The sequence below is a fragment of the Teleopsis dalmanni genome, chromosome 2, assembly GCF_002237135.1.
Source record: "Teleopsis dalmanni isolate 2A chromosome 2, ASM223713v2, whole genome shotgun sequence".
Lineage (NCBI taxonomy): Eukaryota > Metazoa > Arthropoda > Insecta > Diptera > Diopsidae > Teleopsis > Teleopsis dalmanni.
The window spans coordinates 144,312,449-144,336,302 of NC_051847.1; the positions used below are offsets into that span (position 1 = coordinate 144,312,449).

General features: G+C 29.3%; 1 protein-coding gene across 2 annotated transcripts; it reads right to left on the bottom strand.

Moving 5' to 3' along the window:
• Positions 1-3,469: 3,469 nt before the first annotated feature.
• On the bottom strand, positions 3,470-23,633 carry LOC119677879. Of its 2 annotated transcripts, none has more exons than XM_038089437.1 (3): positions 23,479-23,633; positions 5,759-6,128; positions 3,470-5,685 (listed from the first exon to the last, which is right to left on the bottom strand). In XM_038089437.1, exons 2-3 carry the CDS (start codon positions 6,119-6,121, stop codon positions 3,586-3,588), a joined length of 2,463 nt encoding a protein of 820 aa, XP_037945365.1. In that variant the 5' UTR covers positions 6,122-6,128; positions 23,479-23,633; the 3' UTR covers positions 3,470-3,585. The 2 variants fall into 2 exon arrangements, with proteins under 2 accessions (XP_037945365.1, XP_037945364.1); XM_038089436.1 differs by having other exon boundaries at positions 3,470-5,700.
• Between the last annotated feature and the right edge of the window lie 221 nt (positions 23,634-23,854).

The window sequence follows — 23,854 nt, forward strand, 5'->3', positions numbered from 1 at the left end:
GGTAGGTATGCAGATCTCGGTTATTGGTTAGTTAGATGAAGTGACAAACAATAATCCAGTCAAGGCGTAGAGAGGAAACCTCGCAGTTAATAAAAAGTAAAAGTGCTCAAGTTCACTGATTCAACTAGCCTCAACATAATAATAAGATTTTGGAGCATAATATTTATACTTTTTTATAGAGAGTTGTTTTAATCAGTTTTTGTATTATTATAAATAAATATTATAACTCAAAATGTTACTACTAGAAGTAACAAAGATACAGTTTTCCTTCATTAAAAGATAAGATCTAATGTTGACTAACGGACGACTGCTTTATTATTATTCCGTTTGCATATCAGAATTTTTGTTTATAATACACAGGTTCATTTAAAGTAGAATCTAAATTGTTTCCAAAACATAATAGAATTACATTTGAATAAGTAAATAATTAATAATAATTAATATAATAATAATAATAATAATAATAATAATTAAATAATAGCAAGGTATATAACATAAATATAAAATTAAAAACTCAAGCAAATCCTAGCTTGCAGTGAAGCTAGAATATATAGAATTTGAAACGAAAAAAATTGTGGTCTTTCCGTAGAACGAAGCACTGCGACACTATACTATATTTTTTATACTTATATTTATAATACATTTATATATATTTTTTATAGAAAGGTTTCGAAACCTATCTTGTTGTAGTTCACTACTTTTCGAAACCTCTCTACCTTTCCGGTCTTTCCGTAGAACGAAGCACTGCGACTATACTATATTTTTTATACTTATATTTATAATATATTTATATATATTTTTTAAAGAAAGGTTTCGAAACCTATCTTGTTGTAGTTCACTATTTTTCGAAACCTCTCTACCAAATATTCTAGTTTTTATTAAATATGATAGTCACTTTCGTCATAACTGACGTTAAATTACAACTTATATCATATATTTTTTTTCATACAAACAGATAACGCTAGATTTTTTCGTTGAGAAATTTTTAACATCACAAGATATATAAGCTCTTAACCTAGTAATTTCCTGGTGGCTCAAATCAAACTGGATAGTACCAACAAATAATATGACTAGAAGTCTTATCTACTTAAATGCAGAGATGACGTTCTGTGTCCTAAAATAAATTCAACTTGTTGAGATGCTTACGCAGTTCATGCTAATCTATCGGATAATCTGCCATCACATATTTCCTTTTATTTTCTCAATTTATATTGAAAATACTAATTTCACATTTAACGTAACTATAATTGTCTGCATTAATGGTCCTTTCCAACATAGGTTATTGCCAATAGATGGCCTCACTACAAATATTTAATTTTAAAAGGTTCTGTTTATTTTTAAATGCACGTTGCATAGTTTGTTTTACTAAAGCATTTAGTTTATTACTTGGTTCACTTATGGCTTGGAGTGTTGAAGGTATTACAATGGGTTTGTGTTATAGAGTCTAAGTTTTTCATTTAGGGACTCCTATTTATTTTTCGCTGCGTTTTTTAATTATTTATCAAACTTAACTTGTTTATTTTTTGTGTATTTTATATTTGATTTAAATTGTTACTAAATTTTATCTGCAATTATATATTTATTTTAAAAGCAGACCGTTCTAGGTTTATCAGTTGACAATAAAAATATTAAATAATGCTATTGCTCAATATAGTTATATAGTATATATATATATATATATAGACTTATTCAAAACGTAAACAAAAATGTTTGTTAAAAAAATGCTATTAAAATTCTATTTTGCTAATTTCAATATATTAAGTTAAATGTGTCAACTTAAATTAAAAGAATTTTAATTATAATTAAGTTTTGAATATTCATTAAAGTAAAATTTGAGTGAAAAGTCACGTAATTTGAAAATATATTATTAATTAAATTAAGGAAAATATTATAATAAGTTTTAAATGTATGTAATAATATATTAAAAACGTGTTTTTACCTAAATGTAAAGCAATTGATTTTAAACGGAATACAATTATAATTTTATATTGCGCGTATACTTTAACATGTGACTCGCAGTGTCCATAAAATTATTTTAGAGACTTCAAATGTAATTATTTAATGTAATAAAACACATATTTTCATGTGATTGTTATATAAAATATGAGTTAAAAAAATAATTCGTAACTAATAGGAGAGATGCTTTGCACTATTTGAGAAACTATGAACTCATAAATCTCTGCAAGAGTTGGGGTCAAAATTATGTTTATCTAACCCTCTCGACAGCGATTCTATGCAATATATCCACTGTTTTATAAGCGGTGAGTCTCAATTATTTCAAAAAGGAAGGTTCAGAAACAGTTTATAGCAGTACGTGTGGGGAAACAGCTACATCTGAATATTCAACAAAATTATATTCTTTAGAAAGCACTTTCAGATGTAAGCTATAAGCTAAATTATATATACTGCGATTAATGATCATTTGAATAACCCATTAGATTTTATAATATGTAGACTTTGAAAAAGTCATGCTATATTAACAACCTTTTAATCCAATGAACTGCTTAAACAATTAATATTTGAATAATAATGGATAATAGTAATGGAGAATGCCACATCTCAGTTATATGGTATATCTTCTTCTTTAGCACTAAAAACCACTACTAATCGAGATTTATCCATAAATCGTTTTTCATATTTACTTACAATATTTTTATTGATTAGTTTGGACGTAGCTCTGTTTTTGTAGGCGAGTACGGGATACTGATTATTAAGTGATACAATCCATAAAAACTAAGCTCAATTGCAACTTAGAATGGAAAGAGTTGACCTGCTTTTTCTTGATTGAGTAGTCGTTGCAGTTTTTGTCTAATGATACAAGGGTAGTCGAATATTTAAAATATTTTAATATTTTAAAAAACAAAAAATTCTCAATTTTATTTAGTGTGTATAAAACACATAACTTTCATCATCAACATCAAGATGATTTTGATCCCAAGTGATTTCTTGGAAAAACAAAAACAACCTTTAATAAATTATTATCAAAAAAAAAAACTGCTAGTTGAAATATATGGGTGATAATAAAAGGAGAGAAGAAGTTAATGTTAGGAAGTATATTGGATTAGTTTAGTTGGAGGTGAAAGGACATAGTTAGTTTAATAAGGAGAGCTAGGTATAAGTCGATAGTTTATAAATTTGTCTATATTAGGACAGGTAAATATGTGGAAGATATTATGAGAAGTAGATGTAAAGTTGAGACCTGCGTTAAGAATAGATATGTTAATTACACAACTTGCTGAATTTACATCTCAAAGAAATTCGTTTTCACGCACTCGTACTTAAAATTAGACGACCAAGTGTGTGTCATTACTCCCAAAAAACAGGGGAATGCGCCTATTCGTTTATTTTACTTCTTCAGCTCAGTTGAAAAGTGAATAAAAAACAATTCAAATATTAAATGTTTAGATTTAATACCAAATATATGTATATGTATATAAGTATATTAACATTAAAGGCAATCGAATTTCAAATATTTTGTTTAAAACATGCCAAAATAAATAACTTTTAAAAAAAATCTGCAACATGATTTAGGATTTTTGTTAAACCGTAAAAAGTATACCCCAAAACACTACGAATCGTGAGCTTTTATACATCAGAAATAATCTTTTCCCACAATAGTCCAAATCTATTTTGATTTACTAATTCAAAACGTTCGGCATGCCGTCTCTGTTCAAGTTCGATTCGTTGACGTTCCTTAAGAGGCAATTTAGTATCGCCTATATATTTATTACTTACGGCAACTATTGCCAATTCCTTGTAAGTAAGCAAACGTACGTCAATGTTTCGCAAATCAGATTCAATCAACTCTTGGACCTGTCTTGACATGGTCATGGTTGGAAACAGATTTAGTAAAGAAAACGTGTGATATAGATGATATGGACGTTCAAGCAAAGTAGAATTTTCATTTTTAGCTGATCCTTCAATTAGAGCATCAGATGTCATCAAACTTGAATCGTGTTCCAAAAACCTTTGACTAATATTATTGGATTTTGAAAAATTGAATACAAACATTCGAGAATTATTATGTGTGTTCCCATTCATTATTTCATATTGATGTAAATTAGAACATTCATCAGAAGTTTTTGAAATCAAGAAGTTATGATTATAAGTTGTTTTAACTGAATTTACATCTTTTTGCATAGCGGTTTTAATAGGTTTGCTTACATACAGGGGTTTTGCAAATATCCACATATCATCAAGAGGTGATGCTTCATTAGTTTCCAGTATTTGTGAATTTGTTAAGAATTCGCCTTTTATGCTTTCTAAGTAATCTGTCCCAAGAATATCAAAATTTTCGTGTAACTCAAGTGCTTGTATGGGTTTACATACACTAAGAGGTTGAGAAAATATCCAGTTGTCTTCAATGTGTACTTTCAGAGAAGATTTACTTTTCGCAAAGGAAACCACTTTGGAGTTACTTACTTCTTGCGCAAATGCATTACTACATATGACTATATTAAGAGGCTTGGTAAATATCCAGTTATCTTCAAGTGCTAGTCTATTGTAATCCAATAATGGTAAATTCTTTTTACCATTAAACATATTTGGAATCCATAAAGGTGATTTGTTTCTATCCTTATTAAATGAAAGCAGAGAAGAATTCTGTTCATTAGTCGTTTGAAAGTTTTCTTTAGAGCAAAACTTCTCTTTTGAAGTTTTTGTTTCAGATATATTTTCATTAGTAATATAAGTAGAAAACTTATATTTCGGATCGACTTGTTTTTGAGTAAACATGTGACTCAAGGGTTGAAACGTCAATTCCGATGTTTCACTGTGTACGTCTAGTTCATTTGGTTTATTTGAAGCCTCTGCAATTAACGTGCCTTCTGTATTGTGTATATGTAACTTATTATCTGTAAGAGCTGCGTCATTCATCCTTGTAGATGCTTTAGACAAGTACATGTTTCTCATACAATTTTTCTCAGGAATTTCTAAATCTGATTTCGATTTTACAACTGAAATCCTTTCTGCTCCAGGTAAAGTGTAAGAATCGTTGAAGTCCAAATCAATAGGTGTGTGGATAACACCGAAAGATTGAATTTTTAAAGTTTCACTTCTCAACTCATTTATCAATTTCTTATTTTCATTTTCTGTCATTGGAGCTTCGTCTATAGATCCAATTTTTTTATTAAATGCAATCAAAGAATCTTGTTTATTATCTTGGAAAAGCCAACTTCCGTTATTAGGAATCTCTGTCTCTGCTGATTGGGCACAAGTTCTATGGATTTTACTATTATTTTTGTATGTTACTTTCCCACTTTTCATATCGTTTTCATTACAACACTGATCTTGTAACTTCTTGTTAAATGTAATTAACGATACTTCCACATTTTCTGTAAATAGCCAACTGTCCGTAGGCGTTACAACGTTAGACTCAAAATTCTTTGATTGATTAAATCTTTCAGATAAATGCGAAATCCCAAAAGTTGGTGCGATCTCAGTTTTCCTATAAATGTTTTTTTCAGAAGTTTTAGACAATTGTTTCTTAGCGGAAGAAGATTGGTTTTCATATTTTTGTTTCTTGTTCTGTACTTTATATTGATTATACAAAGTCTTTTCTAGGCGTTTGTTGGAATTTTCAAGTTCCACGGATGGAATCTGCCAAGATTGTGGGAATAACCCTTTATCTTCCAGAACAGCCTTACTGCGTTCAATATGTTGGTTCTTGCCGCATTTACAATTTATCTGAAAAATATTCCTCTTATAGGTATCTTATAGGTGATCATAAGCAAAAAAGTATTTTAATAGCTTTACTCACTTCGTGACTAGTTTTCTGCTGATTCCTGATATTCCTGATTTTTTCTAATTCATTTGGTTTATTTTCTATCTCTTCAGGGTATATGCATTTTTGCTCAAATTTTATTAATGATTCTTGTTCCGAGTTCGCAAATAACCACGATTTTGGTGATATTACTTCTTCAGGTGTTGATGTTGGGGGTTCACTTGAATTTTGTTTTGTATCAAATCTTCCTGAAAACTTGCATTTATTTTCAGTTAAAGTATCTAAAAAGTTTTCGCCTTCTCTTAATTGACGTTTGCAACTTGATTGATTGTCGTTCTTTTCTTGTTTTGAAAAGTTTGACCGTTTATCAAATTTTTGATATGTTCCAAAACGGCCCATTTTTAAACTATAGAATAATTTTTTTATTTGTTTAAAGTGTTTTAGTTTTTATAAAAAAAAGTATTTGACACTAATTTAAATGAATTATAATTTTTTTTCAACTTTCTTTAACATTGCTTTGAAAAAAAATTACTTTTTACAAGAAGAAACTAAAAAATTATATAAAAACTTTTCAGTTGAACCCAAGATATAGGTTGTTGATAACTTTACCGCTATATATGATAATTTTGAGATTTAAACTCAAAGTTTCATTATTATTAGTTTGATCTCATTATTTTTTTAAATAAATGTTTTTGTTTTGTTTCTTTAAATAGTAGTATTGTACCACTCGATAGATAACAGGTGCCTCAACCCGGAAAAGATAGAACTCTCTCTGTTCTAGGATAGAAAACAAAATAAAGAAAGACAAAACAGTTAATTTAGCGTGAGTTTCTCACTTTTGTTATTGAATCTCAGAAGTTCAGATAAAGCATGAATATGGTTTATGCTCGGTACATCGTAGCCCAATAGGTTTAGCCTCTTTCTTACTAATGCTGGGCAATTGTAAAAAAAATTACCTTAATTTGTACACATTTTCAAAACAGAATTAACTTGCCGGGTCTGTGATTATTCGTAGCGATGTGTCGTGACCATTGTTGTGCTCTGTGATGACCCCGATCAATAGCTAGAGGTCTTTTGTTTTTAATATTAAGAGAAATTTCGCACGTGTTCTGTAAGGTTTCTTTACAAAGTATTTCGTCGCTTAACAGGATTGCAGTTCACACCATCTTTTCTTATGAACAAAGCTTACATATAGAGTTACCATCAAGTCTATTAGACCGATAAGAAAAAATTATGGCTATGGTAATGTATTTAATGCTGGTTTCCATTAAGTAGATTTCCATTAAGTAGATTTTTTACTTTCATGTATTTGGAGTTCTATCATTACTTTTTTTTCTGTTGCAAGAAAAAACTTTTTTGTCGATTATATGTAAATGATTTGTACTAGCGACTATTTAAGAAAAATCTCCTTTGTAGAAAACACTTTTTCACCTGAAGTTTTATCTAGTTTATTTTTAATTCCATTGCGGTCTTTATCTATGGAATATTGTCTATGGAATCTATGGAATTTATATAATATATGGTTATATTATATAAATTATCTTAAGGAATTTTCCAATTTCCACTTACAATATATATTTAAGTAATACTTTCAACTAATCAATTTAATTAAAGAATAGAAATTAAAACACATATGAGTGATATTAAAAATAGTTAATGAGAAATAAATTTAATAGCAAATGTAATTATGAATTATTGAAACATTGTAATTATGTTTGAAAGAATTTTCTTTCAATTTTCTATTAACTGCGAGATTTCATCTGAACCCATCTTTACGCCTTGACTGGATTATTACGCGGTGTTTGTAAGCCAGTATTTTAACTGGGGGTTGCCTGCCATGTAGTTAAGTCAGTAGCAGTATCTTTCAATTTATATGCACTCGTTTATTAGAGTTTTAGTTTTGGACCAGTCTTTACCAGTCTTCGTATTTACTCTACAGTTTTTACTTCAGAGTCAGACGTCAGAAAAATTTATATGACAGATGCAGTTGTAGCTGCTTTTTACCTCCTTAGAAAGGTTAAAAGTAACTCAGACCTTACTAGTGTAAACTTTTGCTTTAAGGGTATATGTTAGGGAATTCGGTATTGAGTCCATAGATTTCTGTCAGAACTTCTTCATTAATTATTACATGGTGCATTCAGTATACCATAAAGTAATTAATCCAAGCCGTTGTCTTGGAAGTTCGGGCAAAGCTAGGCAGAAATAACCAATCAATATAAATTCTTTGGCATATTAGTTACGTATAACATCTCCTACAACAATCATTTGACCACTAAGCTTTCATTAGGAAAAAGCGCAATAACTCCACGTGGGTAAAGTACTTGTCTAATCATAAAACATGGGTTGCAATGGTGTGGTTAGCCACGACCGTTACGGTTGCCGTTACGGTTGGCCTTATTCATGCAATTCCTACTCTCACGTCCTCGTCGTGCAACCTGGGCAATGTGAGTAACCTACGAGTGAGACAACCAATCCAATCCATGTGGATCTCTAAGTCGCGGCAAACGAGAGAGGGAGCCTTAGTGGAACCACTTCGACATATTCGATTTAATGATCCGCCGAGGCTTGGCACCTCATCAAGAATACGCTGAAGTGGGCGTCTGACGTGTATCAAGCGGCTCGCTATATAAATGTGTTCACTGGAGTCCATGGAGGAGGAATACAACAATAATGATATTACTACTTCAAGGGGTAATCATAGTATGATAAATCTCTCTGCTTCGGCAGCAGGCACAAGGATTTTGGAGCTGCTAAATCCATGTACGAAAATCATAATGAATGAAACCAATACCATACAATCACGTCGTATAGAACGACCGAGGCCCTATATTCCACTGGGAGATAAGGATAAGAGAGAGAGAGAATGTTCAATCGTACTCTACGGTACTCAAGTTTGGCGTTACAAACATTATGAAGAAGAAAAACTTATTAGATTTTTAATAAAAAAAATTTTATTGCTACCCACAAAGACCGTTTTCACTTAGAAACGGGTTTACCAACGTAATTTGTAGACAGAGTGTAAATACATTTTGGCTATTTAAGAAAAATTCTTAATGTTCTTTCCACAAGGCTTCTTCGAATACTACCTGAACTTATGATTAAGAAAAGCATATATTGAGCCAAAGATTGCGAAAATATGTGTTTAGAGCTGGGTCTTTTAATAACAAGTTTTCAGAGTATCTTAAAATATTACATAATAGTATTATAAATTTATACAAACGGAGTGAACACGAATCCATTTTTACCAATGCTAGATCGGGATCTCATGGCATGTATCCACAGCTGCAATAGAAATTTGAATATATCTGAACGTGATTGTTATTTATGTAATCGTCATAATATAGAAAATATATGTCATATTATTGGAGTAAGTCCGATTTTCAGAGATCTATGTTCTCTTGTCTTTTTTTTTTTTGATAAAGTTCTTTTGTGCAAAGAAGAAGTTAAAGTCTTATTAAGGACGTGTGCGCGTTAGGCTAAGTTGATGCTAAACCAAATGGGAGATTTTTTGGGATTTTTTGCACTGCACACATTTAGCTATTTATCAACACGTATCGACACATCACTACATTATCGGCACAACTTAGAATTTCCCTCATTTAGAACGCAACTTAGCTTAACTCGCACACGACCTAAATAAATACTTATAACCTGTACAAATTTATGAAAAATGTTTTAAGTTACAGAAGATTAAGTATTGAAGAATTTATTGCCGAAAGTAACGCGTCTTATGACAAAAAGAAACTTTTTGAAAGTTAAAAGGGTTCGAATAGAAATAAAAAGACAAATTCGAATGTTTCCTAAGACCACTGATGAAGACCACTAGGCAATATTCAAAGCAGTCAAATTTCAATAAATTAAATAAAATTTTTGTTATTGTCTTTTCATTTCCATTCGAATACTTCTAATTTTTAAATAATGTTTATAATATGCACCACTTTTTGTATGTCCATGGGACACAAAACAAATATTATTATTAATTTAGATTTTAAATAAAATTCTATAAATTTTTTTAAGTGCTGGAGGATTTTCTATGAATTAATAATATATAACAAAAAAAAAAAAATATAATAGAATAATTATTTTATAACTTTAAAAAATTTTATGTCTGGGTACGATCAGGCCTCATGTCCCTACTGAATTCAATTTATTAAGTGATAAGCGCTTTTTGTATTACCTGTAGATTGTATTGTGCTTTTTTTTTTCTTCAAATACTCTGAAATAATTTATATGAAAATTTTAAAAACTTGAACTTAAAACTAATGTGAAAGCTAAGGTTTTTACTAAAACTTTACTGTTCCATCTATGTCGCTTTTGAAGAGCGGTAGTAAATCTATTAAAATCTATCTACGTATTAATTCGTCACCCTTCAGTCCTAAATATAATTTAGTTAACAAATTCGAGAGCAAGCATCCAATGTTTTCTTTTATTGCAAAATAGCACTTAACCTGACTTAAGAATAACATAGATACAAAATAAATACTATACATTTTATGTATATCGGGGGAAAGGAGAGGAGAGTATACTCTTTATATTTTTATTTTCTTATAAAAATTAGCGCAGATACAAAAAACAAGTCTAATAAAAAAGTGGTACCAATAAAATTAGAAGAAATGAAGCAATATTGGTAATTAATTTGTCGTTCGGTGTATTAAAGTAGTAAACATGAGAGATTTATGACAAAAAATGTTGAAATAAAAATTTAATTAATTGAAATTAATTTTGGAAACGTGATTCAACAATGAAGTTTAAGTCAACAAAAATTTAAGCAAGAAATTAAATGCGGCTCCAGGCCAAATATTACGCATCTCTCTTTTGGCTCGAAGAATGGCAAGGTAAAAGAATTCTACTCTACCGAACTACAGAGAAGTTTTGTTTAAATCGAAAATGATGTAGAATATTATCTCAACTCTTTTGTGTTAGTTACGCTTCTTTATTTTTATGTTTAGATGGAAACACTTGCACACTTTCAGCCCCCCGGCTTGCTTGACTGCCTGCACACTTTAAATGCGCCCACATCGAAAAAGTTCGTATACATCTAGCAGACGAACGCGAGACCATTCAGATACATTCGCTGATTGTATCGTTCGAGTATCTCAAATTATTTTTTATATACGGAATTGTATCTCATGCAGAGTTTGTTTGCTACTGAGTATCGGAGTTTGTGTAAGGTTTGATGATATCTATGAAACAGTTGACTTTAAGAACTCAGACTCGAAGCTTGTGTATTTCTTATTTATTTATTACATCAGCGGCTTAGGCGGGCGCGTCTTTATTACGAACGTGGCGGCACGTTTAATTCGTATAATCTTTGCTGAAGTTCGCCTAACTTAAGTTTTTTTTTCTGTTTAATTTATTTACTAAAAATATAAATATATATACTTATCTGTGTTTGTTTTTTTTTTATTTTTGCATATTAATTGAGCGTAAAATGAAATTGTTTAAGTTAATAATAGTAGCCACGATGCCAATAATATTCAATCATAATTAAAAGATACAAGTGCCATCCATTCAAGTGTCTCAAACAAAAGTTTTTAATGGTATCTGAAAGAAAATTAATATATATATATATATACACATATATGTATATATAGAAAAAGTGTTTATTTTTGGTTGAGGAAAGCTTAATCAATTAATTATTCCAATGTTACTAAAATATTATTAATTAAGTTGTAGAAGAAGTGTACACGGCTTAGAAGATGATCATGTGAGTGTCTAATTAATATTAAATGTCACAATATCTTACGTATACAAAATAACAGTTAATGTATGAAACAAGTATGACAGGTCTCTAAGATAGATCAGTTTAGAAGGTACTGAACCTTAAACTGAATGAAAAATAATTTTACTACATGTATTGCGTACTTTAATTTCGCTAATGTCCATTTATTATTGTTTTACTTAATGAATTTCTAACACCATATGTTTTTTTATCTTAAATTTTAAAAAAAATTATACCCACCATCTGTTTTATAATGATGGAATTACGAGAATGGATGCAGCAGTACAAAGCAGTCATAATATATTAACAACAGCTGTATATACAGATTATCCATTGATTAGAAAAGTTTTATAACTGCAAAAATGACATGCCATACTAAGCAAACTTTGATCTGCATGTTGGCTCTCTTATTTGCTGATAAGTGAAACTATAACTGTTATTTGAAAAGTACCCAGTAAGAGAAAAAATTTCTTTATGATACACAAAATACGTTTTGCAAAGAAATGTATTTATGGTCCAACATGAAATATTTTTTAGTTGATTTATTACTGTATAACTGAGTTAAACTCTCTTGGTTTAAAACACTTTTATACTTAATACTATTGACTACTAAAATCTATTAAAAACTTTTATTTGAAACTGATAAGTGAACATGATCATAATCATTTCTATATATATGGAGTGGATAATCAGCACTGTTAAGTATCAACCAATGAATCTAGCCATTCTATAGTACCTTTGTAGAATATTGTGAAATTGTTAACGTTTCTATTAATTATTACAAAAATTTACAGCAATTAAACATTTTAATATTTAATATAATATTATAAAATTATAATATAATATTAAAAAATATTATAAAATAAATAAAAAACAAGATTGAATTAAACCATTTTGTGGATATTTTTCTACAGACCTTTAAAAAAAAACTCACTATTGTAATCGATGTTATAGTATGTCACAAAATATAAAAATGTCAGCTTTATTATAGAAAATTATTGCAATAGTAAAGTAACATTACCATGAATGGTATTACTATTACATATTTGAGTACTAAAATCTCTACAATTTTAGACTACTAAATTCAAGCTGATATGAAGCTCCAAATTTTATAACTGAGTTGAGTATTAGGAATAAAGTAACACTGACTTAGCTTGGCCGAATGAGGGTATTGCTAAGCTTTAGCTTGATGAGAGAGGCGTCCAAGCCATTGGTACGCTCTCTTTCTAGGCCTTAAAGAGCTATGACCGAAATCTTGCCGAATTTGACATAAATCTTCTATCTGGTGTAATAGTTAAGAAGGGTCCTAAGGTGGACCCTCTAATGAGCATTCAGCTCATTAGAGATACGAGAGGGGTTAGACGATCGCACGAAGACAATGCAATCGTCAGTGAAGCAAATTTGCTTTGCGGGGGTCGGAGGGAGAGGAATGTTTGCTATAAACAGGTTGAATAGGAGAACGCCGCGAATTGAGTCCTGGCGGAAGCCGGCGGATATAGGAAAGTCGCAGGACAAAGAGGAACAGACTCGAACTTGAAAAGACCTATTGAAATGGAATTGGTGGACAACACTACAGAGCGTTGGAGGGAAGCCCAATTGGCGGAGTTTGTGGATCAAACCTTTGAACCATACAGAGTCGAAGGCTTTTTCAATATCAAGACTTACTGTCACAATGAGTTGCTTGTTGAAAAGGCCAACGCATACTTTGTGTTGGAATTGGTGAAAAGCATGCATGTTTGACTTCTGAACAGAGTTGCCGTTTTAGCATTTTTGCTGCTAGATTTAGCATTTTTTTCTGTGGAATAGCTGCAAAATTTGATTTTAGCATTTAGCATTTTATTTAGCATTTCAGTTAAAATTTTTTTTGACATTATTTAGAAAATGGTTTAAAAATTAATAGAAGTAAGATATTTGACACTTTTCAAGAAGAAAAGATGAGAATGAGTGATGAGAAAATCAACAATATAGGACTTCAGTGGCAAAAATTAACACTTCATACTTGGAATAATATAAACTCAACCATCGTTTTTTGGATTTGTGTGCTTGAATACAAGAATGCAATATATGAAAATCCCTTTAATGAATTGGCGACGTTTGTCATGAAATATTTAGTGTTACCTTTTAGTAATGCGGGGATTGAACGTGTATTTAGTACAATGAATTTAGTAAAAACTAAAGTTAGAAACAGAATCCTTATCGCAACAATTATTTCTATTTCTTACATACATTGCGGCTTAAAATTGCAAAATAAATGTTACGAAAACTTTGAAATACCTCTCGATCTCATAAAAAAATTCAGTAGCGAAAATAATGATTAACGAAACTCCGTTCAAGATGAGGAAGTATTATACGATATCAATTTGGAAGATGTATTTACATAGAAATTCTTTTTTTTAAATTTTTGATAATGTAATGTACTGTAAATAAATAAAATATTCTTAATTATGTTCTTATTTGGTATTTAAAACATCATAAAGTTATATATTTTTTTAGCATTTATTTAGCATTTTGTTAGCGTTTTGTAGCATTTTTTTAAAGCCAAAAAAGCATTATATTTTTTAGGGATGTGGCCACACTGCTTCTGAACCTGAACTGGCACGGGGGGTAAATGCTGTTCTCCGAAGAGAAAGATTTCAGCTTGGTGGCTTTGAATATCTCATAAAGCTTGCTGATAGAGGTTAGGAGGAAGATGAGGCGATAGCTGCCGGGATCAAACTTGCCAGATTTTGCAATAGGGCAGGCATGGCTTTCCACGGTTGGGAGAAGAAGCTGGTGTTGCACGCATGGTTGAAAAGCATGTTGCCCTTCTAGAAACGCCACAGAATCAGAATCAGTTCCAGTACCATAATAATTAATTCCAGCATTAATTGCTAACTGCATGGGAGATTGTTAAAACTTTTTGGAAATAAATTTAATAAATTAATTTAGGAACTTAAATTTAAAAATAATTATAAATTTTATAATTTAATTGTATTTGAAATGTATAAACACTGATGTACAAAATGTAGCACATGTACTTGAATTTCAGGGGAACAGGTCAAAAATATTAAAATTAGATTATACTGATACTAATTACGAAATTTCAATATATGGAAATATAATTATAAACTAAATGAGAATTGTAATTTTCAGAACAACAAACTAGTTTAAGTTTCTTCTTTACTTATTCCATAATTATGTTTATTATTATATTATATATGCTAAGCAAAGTTCTTAACTTTTGGTTTTTTTTATAAATACAATAGAACCTTTATAATTCAAGACAAGAGTAGATCTGTTCGAATAACGAATGATTTGATTTCCCGAGTTTTCGATTTAATGGTGTTGATTAAAAAATTACAATTATGGGAAATTAAACTAATAGATGAGATAAGAAACTATAAGTGTTTTAATTCGGGCATTGCACTCAAAGTGTTTTATAAACATTGATTTAAATGGTAATTATATACGAAATGTAGCACTTGTACTTGAATTATGAAGACAACTCATAAGTATTAAAATTATATTGTACTAAAGAAAAATAGTGAATGTAGACATAATGGAACATATATATAAGCTAAGTGAGAATCATAATTGTGATAACAACAAACTAATTGCGGTTTCTTATTTACTCATCTCAGGATTATTTTTGTATCATAATTGTTATATATCCTAAACTAAATTATCAACTTTCTGTTATTTTCATGAATACAATAGATTCTCTATGATTCGAATTCCAAAAGAAGAATAAAACCATTCAAAAAATGGAAAATTTGATCTATCGAGTTTTTAAATTATTGGTGTTATTTGAGAAAATTTAAATTATACGATTTTATTTTTATTGAGTTATAACTTTTCAATTTAAATGAAATGCATTTGTTTTCAAATATACTCATATATCATAACGTGTTATACAATATGAAATAAATATAATATTTTTATTTCGTATTTATATCATTCAGAATTCAAGCATACAGTTATTAGGAATTATTAACAAAATCTTCACACAAATTAACATAAATAGAGAGATTTAATTACGTGATTTCCCAATATAAACAAAAAAAATATTAAACAAATTTAATGATTCCAGTTAAACGGGAACTTCGATTTCTACAGATCTATTTTCCAGAACTTTTCAGAAAATTGATATAATTTGTAGAAGATTTATAATATATTTCAAATTATATATGAAACTATATCTACTGATGCACTGTTAAAATTTCGATATATTTGACCGAAAAGTTTGGGTTCCGTTAATATTAGAGTTGGATACTCTAGCCTCAGGAGATTACAGAAATAACTTGGTATCTCTATGATTTAATGAGTCTTGTAAATATTTATTGTTCAAACTGTCGTTTCCGCTTATATGATTCTATGTGTTCTATGTGTTTTACAAACATTTTTAATATAACTCGATTTGAATTAAAAAAATCAATCAAATTCAGCAGATATATATATCAAAAAATTGAAACTGATATAATGCAAAGAGACAGTACTTATATACTAAAAATATAATATTGAATCAGTCAATGAGGTAAGTGGGCTGCCTTTTAAGTCTTGCGTCTAACAATGAAAATACAGTGTTTAATCAGTGAAAATGGATTTGCCATACATTTTTGTATGCGATTGAACCAATTTTTGAAACAGTTTTGCAACTATAAATTTGATATATCCGAAATCAGGGTGTTGAATGTCTTACAGGCCTCAGAGGCATTGGGTACCAAGTCACAACTGTAAGGCAGATAACCTATTAATTCAACATTTTGAGTGCTTAAAAACTTTTTTGTTTAAGCTGATGTGTGGAAGCTCACAATGTCGGGGTGCAGAATGATCTTCCTTCAACAATTGGATTTCCTCCATTATCCGAAGACTTCTGGTAAACTACACAACTTCTGGTTGTGTAGTGTAGTTGTGTAGTTTTATGTTATTCAAGTGGTATAATTGCAAGATAATTGCCCAATTATGAGAAATCTAACGGGTACAAATCTTTTTGACAGCTAAATGTTCGTGTAAAATTGAATATTTGCTGGTCCCATTAATGCCCAAGGACGTTTTTATCTCGCGGCATGTAACATGACGATTTATCTCAATCATTTCTCACACTGCATCGATAATTCCTGGTACAACAGCAATTCTTGGACGCTCTTCATACGCATTGAAAATCGTAATCATGGTACGAAAATGTTTATTATTTAACTTCATTTTTTTCCAGATTTATTTAATAATTTCAATATATTTAGAATCGCTATAAATAACACAAAAAGATCGCGTGACAATATTTTTTTTCACTTACCTTAAGGCAATTCCAAAACATATTATTTGATCGCTTAAACAGATTGTTTTTGCTTCAATGTGCGGAAATAAAAAAAAATTATTGGGTGTTAAGTCAGGGCTGTTTTCGTATAATAAACACATTTTCATGGAGAATGATGCATCTTTTGGGTTTGGAAAAATAAAAAAAATATCTCCAATAGCTTCTGCAAATAAATAATGGTGAATCAATCTAAATTTACCATTTCTTGTTTGCATGTGACTAAATTTTCCAAAAAAATAGGAGATCATTTGCTTTGAAGTGCTTCGGATGAGTTCATTGGATTTGCTTTACTAATTAACACTCATAGACCCATAGACGTAATATACTGGAAAAGGCTTTGAGATAATATCAGAAATGAAATATTTTATTATGTGTAAATAATGAATATACACATCTATAAATATAATTTTTCTATAATATAACATAATTAATGTTCTAAAAATATATTTGTTCCATTCATTTCATGGGAAGTCTTCCTCAAATCGATTGAGTATAGATTCATAGATAAAATAGATATGCATAGATTAATAACGCGTCACCTATTACAATTTTACTCATATATACGTCTTTCAAAGCATCATTTTTGTATTTCTTGGGCATCATTTCTGCATCATTAAATACGAATAGATAAACATTCTTGTCTTAATTAGAATAAAAGCCAAATGATGCAAACGAAACGATACATTTATAAAAAAAACCGATTGTCGGAACCTTTAACCTCGGATATGTTCTCTCGCGAAGACGCAACTATTAGAGCCAATAAATAAAATGTCAAAACAAAGATCAAAAAAAGTTTGTAGCTTGTTCACTTTCATCACATAATTTTGAAATAAAACTACACTACTACAGTCAGCTTATATGATTGTAGTATTTTCTGTATTTCAATTTTGCATTGATTATATTCAGCAGACTTAGTTACTTTTCACTATCAGATGCAATTACATTATATATAGAATAAAATTGACAAGAACAAAAAATATTATGTTAATTCAAATTTCGTATGCACGTATCCGCCGTCCGTATATAATCTCTCTCTGTGTGTGTGTGTGTGTGTATAACTTTAATTTTATTTTAATATTGAATAAAATAAAAAAAAATTTTCAACGGCATTCACCTAGAAGATTATGTCAGGCGAGAGTATATTCCGATTGGCAGATTCGTATTGTTGCTAAACTTTGAAAAGTCTCTATTCTTACATTGGGGATTTTCAGATAGGTTATGAATATGCTATAGGATTGTCTATTATACAAAGGAGTTCTATAAACAACATACAATATCTCCATAGGTATAAATAAATATTTTGCTAATAAAATTTTTAGGTACTTTGATAACATATATCACATAATATAGTAAACCCGAAGAGATACTTTTATCTGAAATATTATCAACAATTGTATATTTAAAAGGCAAAGGATTGCTTTTACTATTACTATTAATTACTATTAATTAAATTGATATTGAGTTTATTAATTTTTTATTAAAAAAAACTAATCACGAATCTTTTCCCACATTAAATATATATTTTCCAGTAGTAACGTTATGACTTCTAAAATTATTAGTTTTGAATAAATGATGTGATACAAGGAGATTTTAATGCTTTACGTGAATATTTAAGAAAGAGTAATAAAATCATGCAATAAGTAATGCTTCTACAAAAGAATAGTATTGAAATTTTACAATTAATAAATGACTATAATTAATCAATTTCAATTATGGTAGAGCTGGATTATATTTCATTCTAATGTAATACAGCAAGTGAATTTGTTAATAAACTTTCACAGCAAATTAACAAAAAACTTCAAGTTCGAACATATTAGTCAAGTACGGCTTTGGATCAGTTGGCTAATAACCACTGCCTCTGAGGTTCATATTTGGCTGGGCATGAGCCTTGGTACTTGCAGTCTCAAAAAGTTATTTACGAATAATTAAATATAAGAAATAATTCCAAGACCACTAATGATGGGTATTTGGCAATACTCAAAACAGCTGTATGGTCAGCAAAAAATTCAATTAATTAAAAATAATAAAAATAAATTTTTATTGTTGCAATTTCACTACTGTTCGATAAAAACTTCTCTATTGAAAACAATAGTTTATATTTAGTGTATATACAGAAGCTTTCGCACACTTGTGCTTTAATAGAAATTGTAACTTAGTCTTAAGAATTGGAATTTAAAATAAAGTTAGTCTTTAATATACTATGACTCAGTACACAACATTTAGAATTTAGTTTCTTTTGGTAAAACGAACATTAAAAATTAATTTACTTGAATATGAAATACAGTTTAAATACATCCTTAATCTTATTAAGAGGCAATAGTATAGTATTGTATTATAACGCTGTTAGGAAGATACTAGAGATCATTTAAAAACTTTACCATGTCCATTTGTCTGTCTATATTTCTGGCTGAATGTCGGCAAAGTCGATTACCAGTTTTAAGCACTATTTAAATCAATAAAATAACTACACAAAATTACTAAAAGAAATATAACATATATCATAATATATGTGATAATAAATAATAAATAATTATATATAATTGTAAATTGTGTGTAGGATAGGGTAAAGTGCTGCAAGGCTATAACTGATTTTTTTTCTCGTTGTTAATACATTTTGATAAAAAAAAATCTGGAATTTACTTAGTTATATAGTCAATCTGACTGAGGTATTATCGAATCTAACTGATATTTCAAATATCAGTGCTTGTGAATATCACAAGCGCGTTAAATTCTCAAATATTGCGATGACTACACAATATAAGTACGGGTAGCATATACGGGTATGATTATTATCTCTTCAATTTTCTTGTTGTTAAGGGCAAAATATTATTACAACTGCATTTTCCTACTTATCTTTATAATACTAAACCACTGTACTCTCGTACTATGTGTTCTTTAGTGGCAAATGATGAAATTCATGTACCAAAGTCCATAGAATTGCCTTATTTGTTTATTTATCAATGCTTTCATTTACACAATTTTATTTTTCTATAGTTTTTAACACAAAAGAATGCAAAAATGTCCTACGATTTGTTTTGTTTCCGGCTTTTGTTTTAACAACCTTCCCTTCTTTTATCTCTTGGCAGCAAGGCAAAAAATAAATAAAAAAGGAAAATTAAGTCAAACACAAAGATTATCCACTGCTTTTTTCAAAAAAAGATGACGACAAAAGTGTACTTGTTTTTATGCTCATTCGAGAAAAAAATTATCCTTGTCAGTTTTCCTGTTTAAATATACCCAACATCAACCCAAGCCATGACAATCACGGTGTGCACGGCAACTGAAATTATTAAATCATCACAGAGATGTCTACTTATAAATAGACAGACTGCATAGGCTGCCTTAGAGCCTATCTCTGAGCTTTTCTGTATTTTGTTCCGTGTTGGCACTTTTTTTAATGTAAGATTTTTTGTTAATTTTTTTTAACTTTAGCGTTAAGTTTATCTTATTTTTTTTATCTCATCGTTAAGCATTTAATTTTTTTTTGTTTGTTATGATTGTTAATACGACACATTGACGACGTATTTTACGTGAAAGATGTTCCCAATGGAACCCACTCAATATTCCTCCGTTGTCTTTGCCTTACTTTAATAATTTTATTCTGGATTTGTTTAAATGTACGGACCACATGCTGCGTTCTCTATCAGTACGTCTGGTACCAGAAATTTAAATGTGCGTCATGTGCTACATTGTGGTACTTTATTGCAGAATGAACCATAACAAAAAATAATTTATTTGAAATTGAAATTTTATTTAAAAATAATTTTTTCCATTTTTTTAATTGTTTATAAATAAATCTTTCATTTGTATATTATATATACAAATATATATAAATATCAATATATATTAATATTGATAGTAATAATATTGATCCTAAACAACTAAAAACATTGTGGATATAATCGTAGGTATTGAAAAGGATAAGGTAGAAATCTTTTCTACGCTTACAGCATATATTAGATCACATATTTCAATAGCATTCTATAGCATAGTAGAGCTTTGTTCTACCAAAGCTTCCATTGGTTTCAGAAGATTGACTTAGAATATATTCATATAATTTTCAAATAAATATCAGATTTACTTAATCTATAGAACAGAAAATCTAGAAGAATATTGCTGCTACACAAATTTAATGAAAAAGCTGCGATTAAGATTGGTTGCACATGTAATAAGAATGCCGGATATTAGAGTACTGCTTAAGATTTATAAGAACAAAGTAGGAACCAGTATAAGAAGAGTTCGACCAAGAAAACGATGGAAAGACAGTGTGCAGCAGGATTTAGAAAAAATTAACAAAAGAAATTGGAAAGCAAAAGCAAAAAACAAAGAAGAATGGAAAGATATTGAACAGGCTTAGGTCTTACATGAACTGTACAGTCCACAATGTACGATTTTCTTGATAGCAGACAACCGCATAATAAGTTGGTCTTCATTGATATTACCTATTAGACTTTAATATAATATTTCCTCATAATACCTTATTTAATTATGCTTAAGATCTCATTAAGTTATCCCATTAAGTTGCTTATTTATCTTTGCTATAGATTTTTGACTTTATAAGAAAAATATCAAGCTCATAAAATGAATGCTTTGATGCTTACCAAAAAGGTTTGGTTACAAAAAGAGTTTTAGTGAAGTATTTCTACGGTTCTATAATATTATGAAGTTGAAAAATGATTTAAGACTAGATTGAGGACTACTTTTATTTCTAAGTGTAAACGTAACTTGTGCTACTATTTCTGTATCAATCTATATCTTCCACTTTAACAATTACTCTTACTGAGATATTTTATCAAGAGTTTTGTCGGATGCCATAATCCATATGGAATGTAAACGCATGCATCTTTCATGAGAAATATTAGGATTGTAGTGTAAAGTGGGTGTAAGAATTACTTAAGATTCCTTCCATAGAAGTCGTATGAACAATAAACACTTCATATTGCATTCCTACCATATTTTGGTTCATAGAGTTATTAATATAAATTTGAGTGAAAAATGTGATTGTCAAGAGGTTATAATAATGTTGTGACCTGAGCACCTGAGCACAAAGGAGAAAAACAATTTTTTTTGATTGAAAGGTTTTCGACAATTCTTTTGAGTAAAAAGGTTGCAAAACAACAAAAATATCAATAACAAAACAACAAAAATATCAATAAAAAAAATAACGCAGTTAAAGAACATTAACTCTTATCTTAAAGGCTAAATGATTGTAGTTATGCTGTAAAAAAATCAAGTGACCAAAGTGACTCAATATTGGAAAACGTGATTGTATGATTCCACTGCTTACTTAGTAAGTTTAACTTTCATAGTAAATTTCATTTGCCATACAAAGAAATACCGTGTTTTTTAACTTACTTAAAAATAAAGTAAGGAAAATTGGACCAATAATATCGAATACATGCTCTAAATATAAATTTCCCCATAAGGGAAATTACCAAAATTTGAAATATCTGTCATATGTTTTATGTGTAAAAGAACAGCTGAGCAGTGAATATGTAATATGTAACCAATTGAATTTTGACGTAAAGTAGCAGGAATTACTCTCAAACATTGAGTAATTGCATTGCATTTCTTTGTGTGCGAAGTTTTTGGTGATCGAACTAAACTTGTGTTGTTTGTGGTTTTATGTTGTTTTGTTTCGTGTACAATTTGTCATAACTAATTACTTTTTTTGCATTCTGCTATTTACATTTTCTACGTTCGTTACGTTTATGATAACTCTAAAGTACGTAAGTTTTAAGGTTCGAACCCTCCCAAAATATTTGTATCATTTCACACTGGATATAATGGCTTATAAAGGTAAACAAAATAATTTTATATGAACTTCGAATTGGTTTTAAAATCCCCCTTATAAGTAAAACTCTGTCCGCAAATAAAACCAACATTCGTTACTTATCTTAAGGAATACTTAAGTTCCGAATAAACAAATCAATCGTAAATGTTTTGATTTTGGCCATATGAACTCGATGCAGAACAATGATACACATGTTGCAACCCGTTGTACAACAGGTTAGAACGTGTGTAACTGGCATTACGTCAACGACCTAAATGCCCTACAAATTGAGTTAAAATTATGTGCTTCATCATATTCATGGTTCAATCGTGTCGTTAGTCTTTGTTATTTAAATTTTTTTATATAAAAATTTCATTTAATAATGTTTCATATTTATCACCACTTTTTGTTTAATTTTATTTATTTCTATATATATAAAATATGTTTATCATACATATATACAAACCGTGTATTTTGCTTCTTGATAGTACACTTACATATTATCTGCTATCATTATTATTATTTATACTTTCCTTTTTTTTATATTTAGTCATTCCCTTTATTTTGCCTTGCCTTCGTGCTTAAAAGACCAAACACAATAAAAAAATATCAATAAAAGTTATTAATTTAATTTCGCGCTTATTATCACTTACAATACACGTTTTACAGGTGCTGATAATATCCTCTAACATAACAATTGTTACTCTGACATTTTGTTAAAGGCGTATGTAGCGTACGAGGACACAAAAGTGTAAATATGTATGTGTAATGTATTTTGCAGTTATGTGTGTGGCCTGCTGAGGAGCTCAAACAATTATTTTTAATCCTACCGCGCACTTAGTTGTCCCAACACATTGTGGCTAGCACAAATGCCATTGAAAGCACAAAACCGAACAAAACAAAAAAAAAAACAAAAGAGAAAAAAACAAAACTTAATGGAGATAAAATTTAATATAGTGAACACTCACACCACTGTTTTGATTTCTACAGTTTTTGTTGTTATTTGTAGAGTTTTATGATTTTCTTCCTTTCATTGTTGTTGTTGTTCATTCATATAGCTTTAATGTTTTTATTGATTCACGTTTATAACACTTCGCTGCTTGTTTGGAGATTTCTTCTTTTTTTTTTTCAATTTTGACATAGAATTATTTCATAGGCTTAGTGGGTTATAAAGATATATGACATTTTTTTCAATACTTGATAGTTTATAATATAAAAATAATTCTCTCAATATGTAAACTGATTATTTTATAAAATAATTTGATGATATTCCAAACAGGAACTTCAGATTTTTGTTAAAGGAAATTGATCTAAGTCGTTTTCAATATAACAATTTGGCCCCGC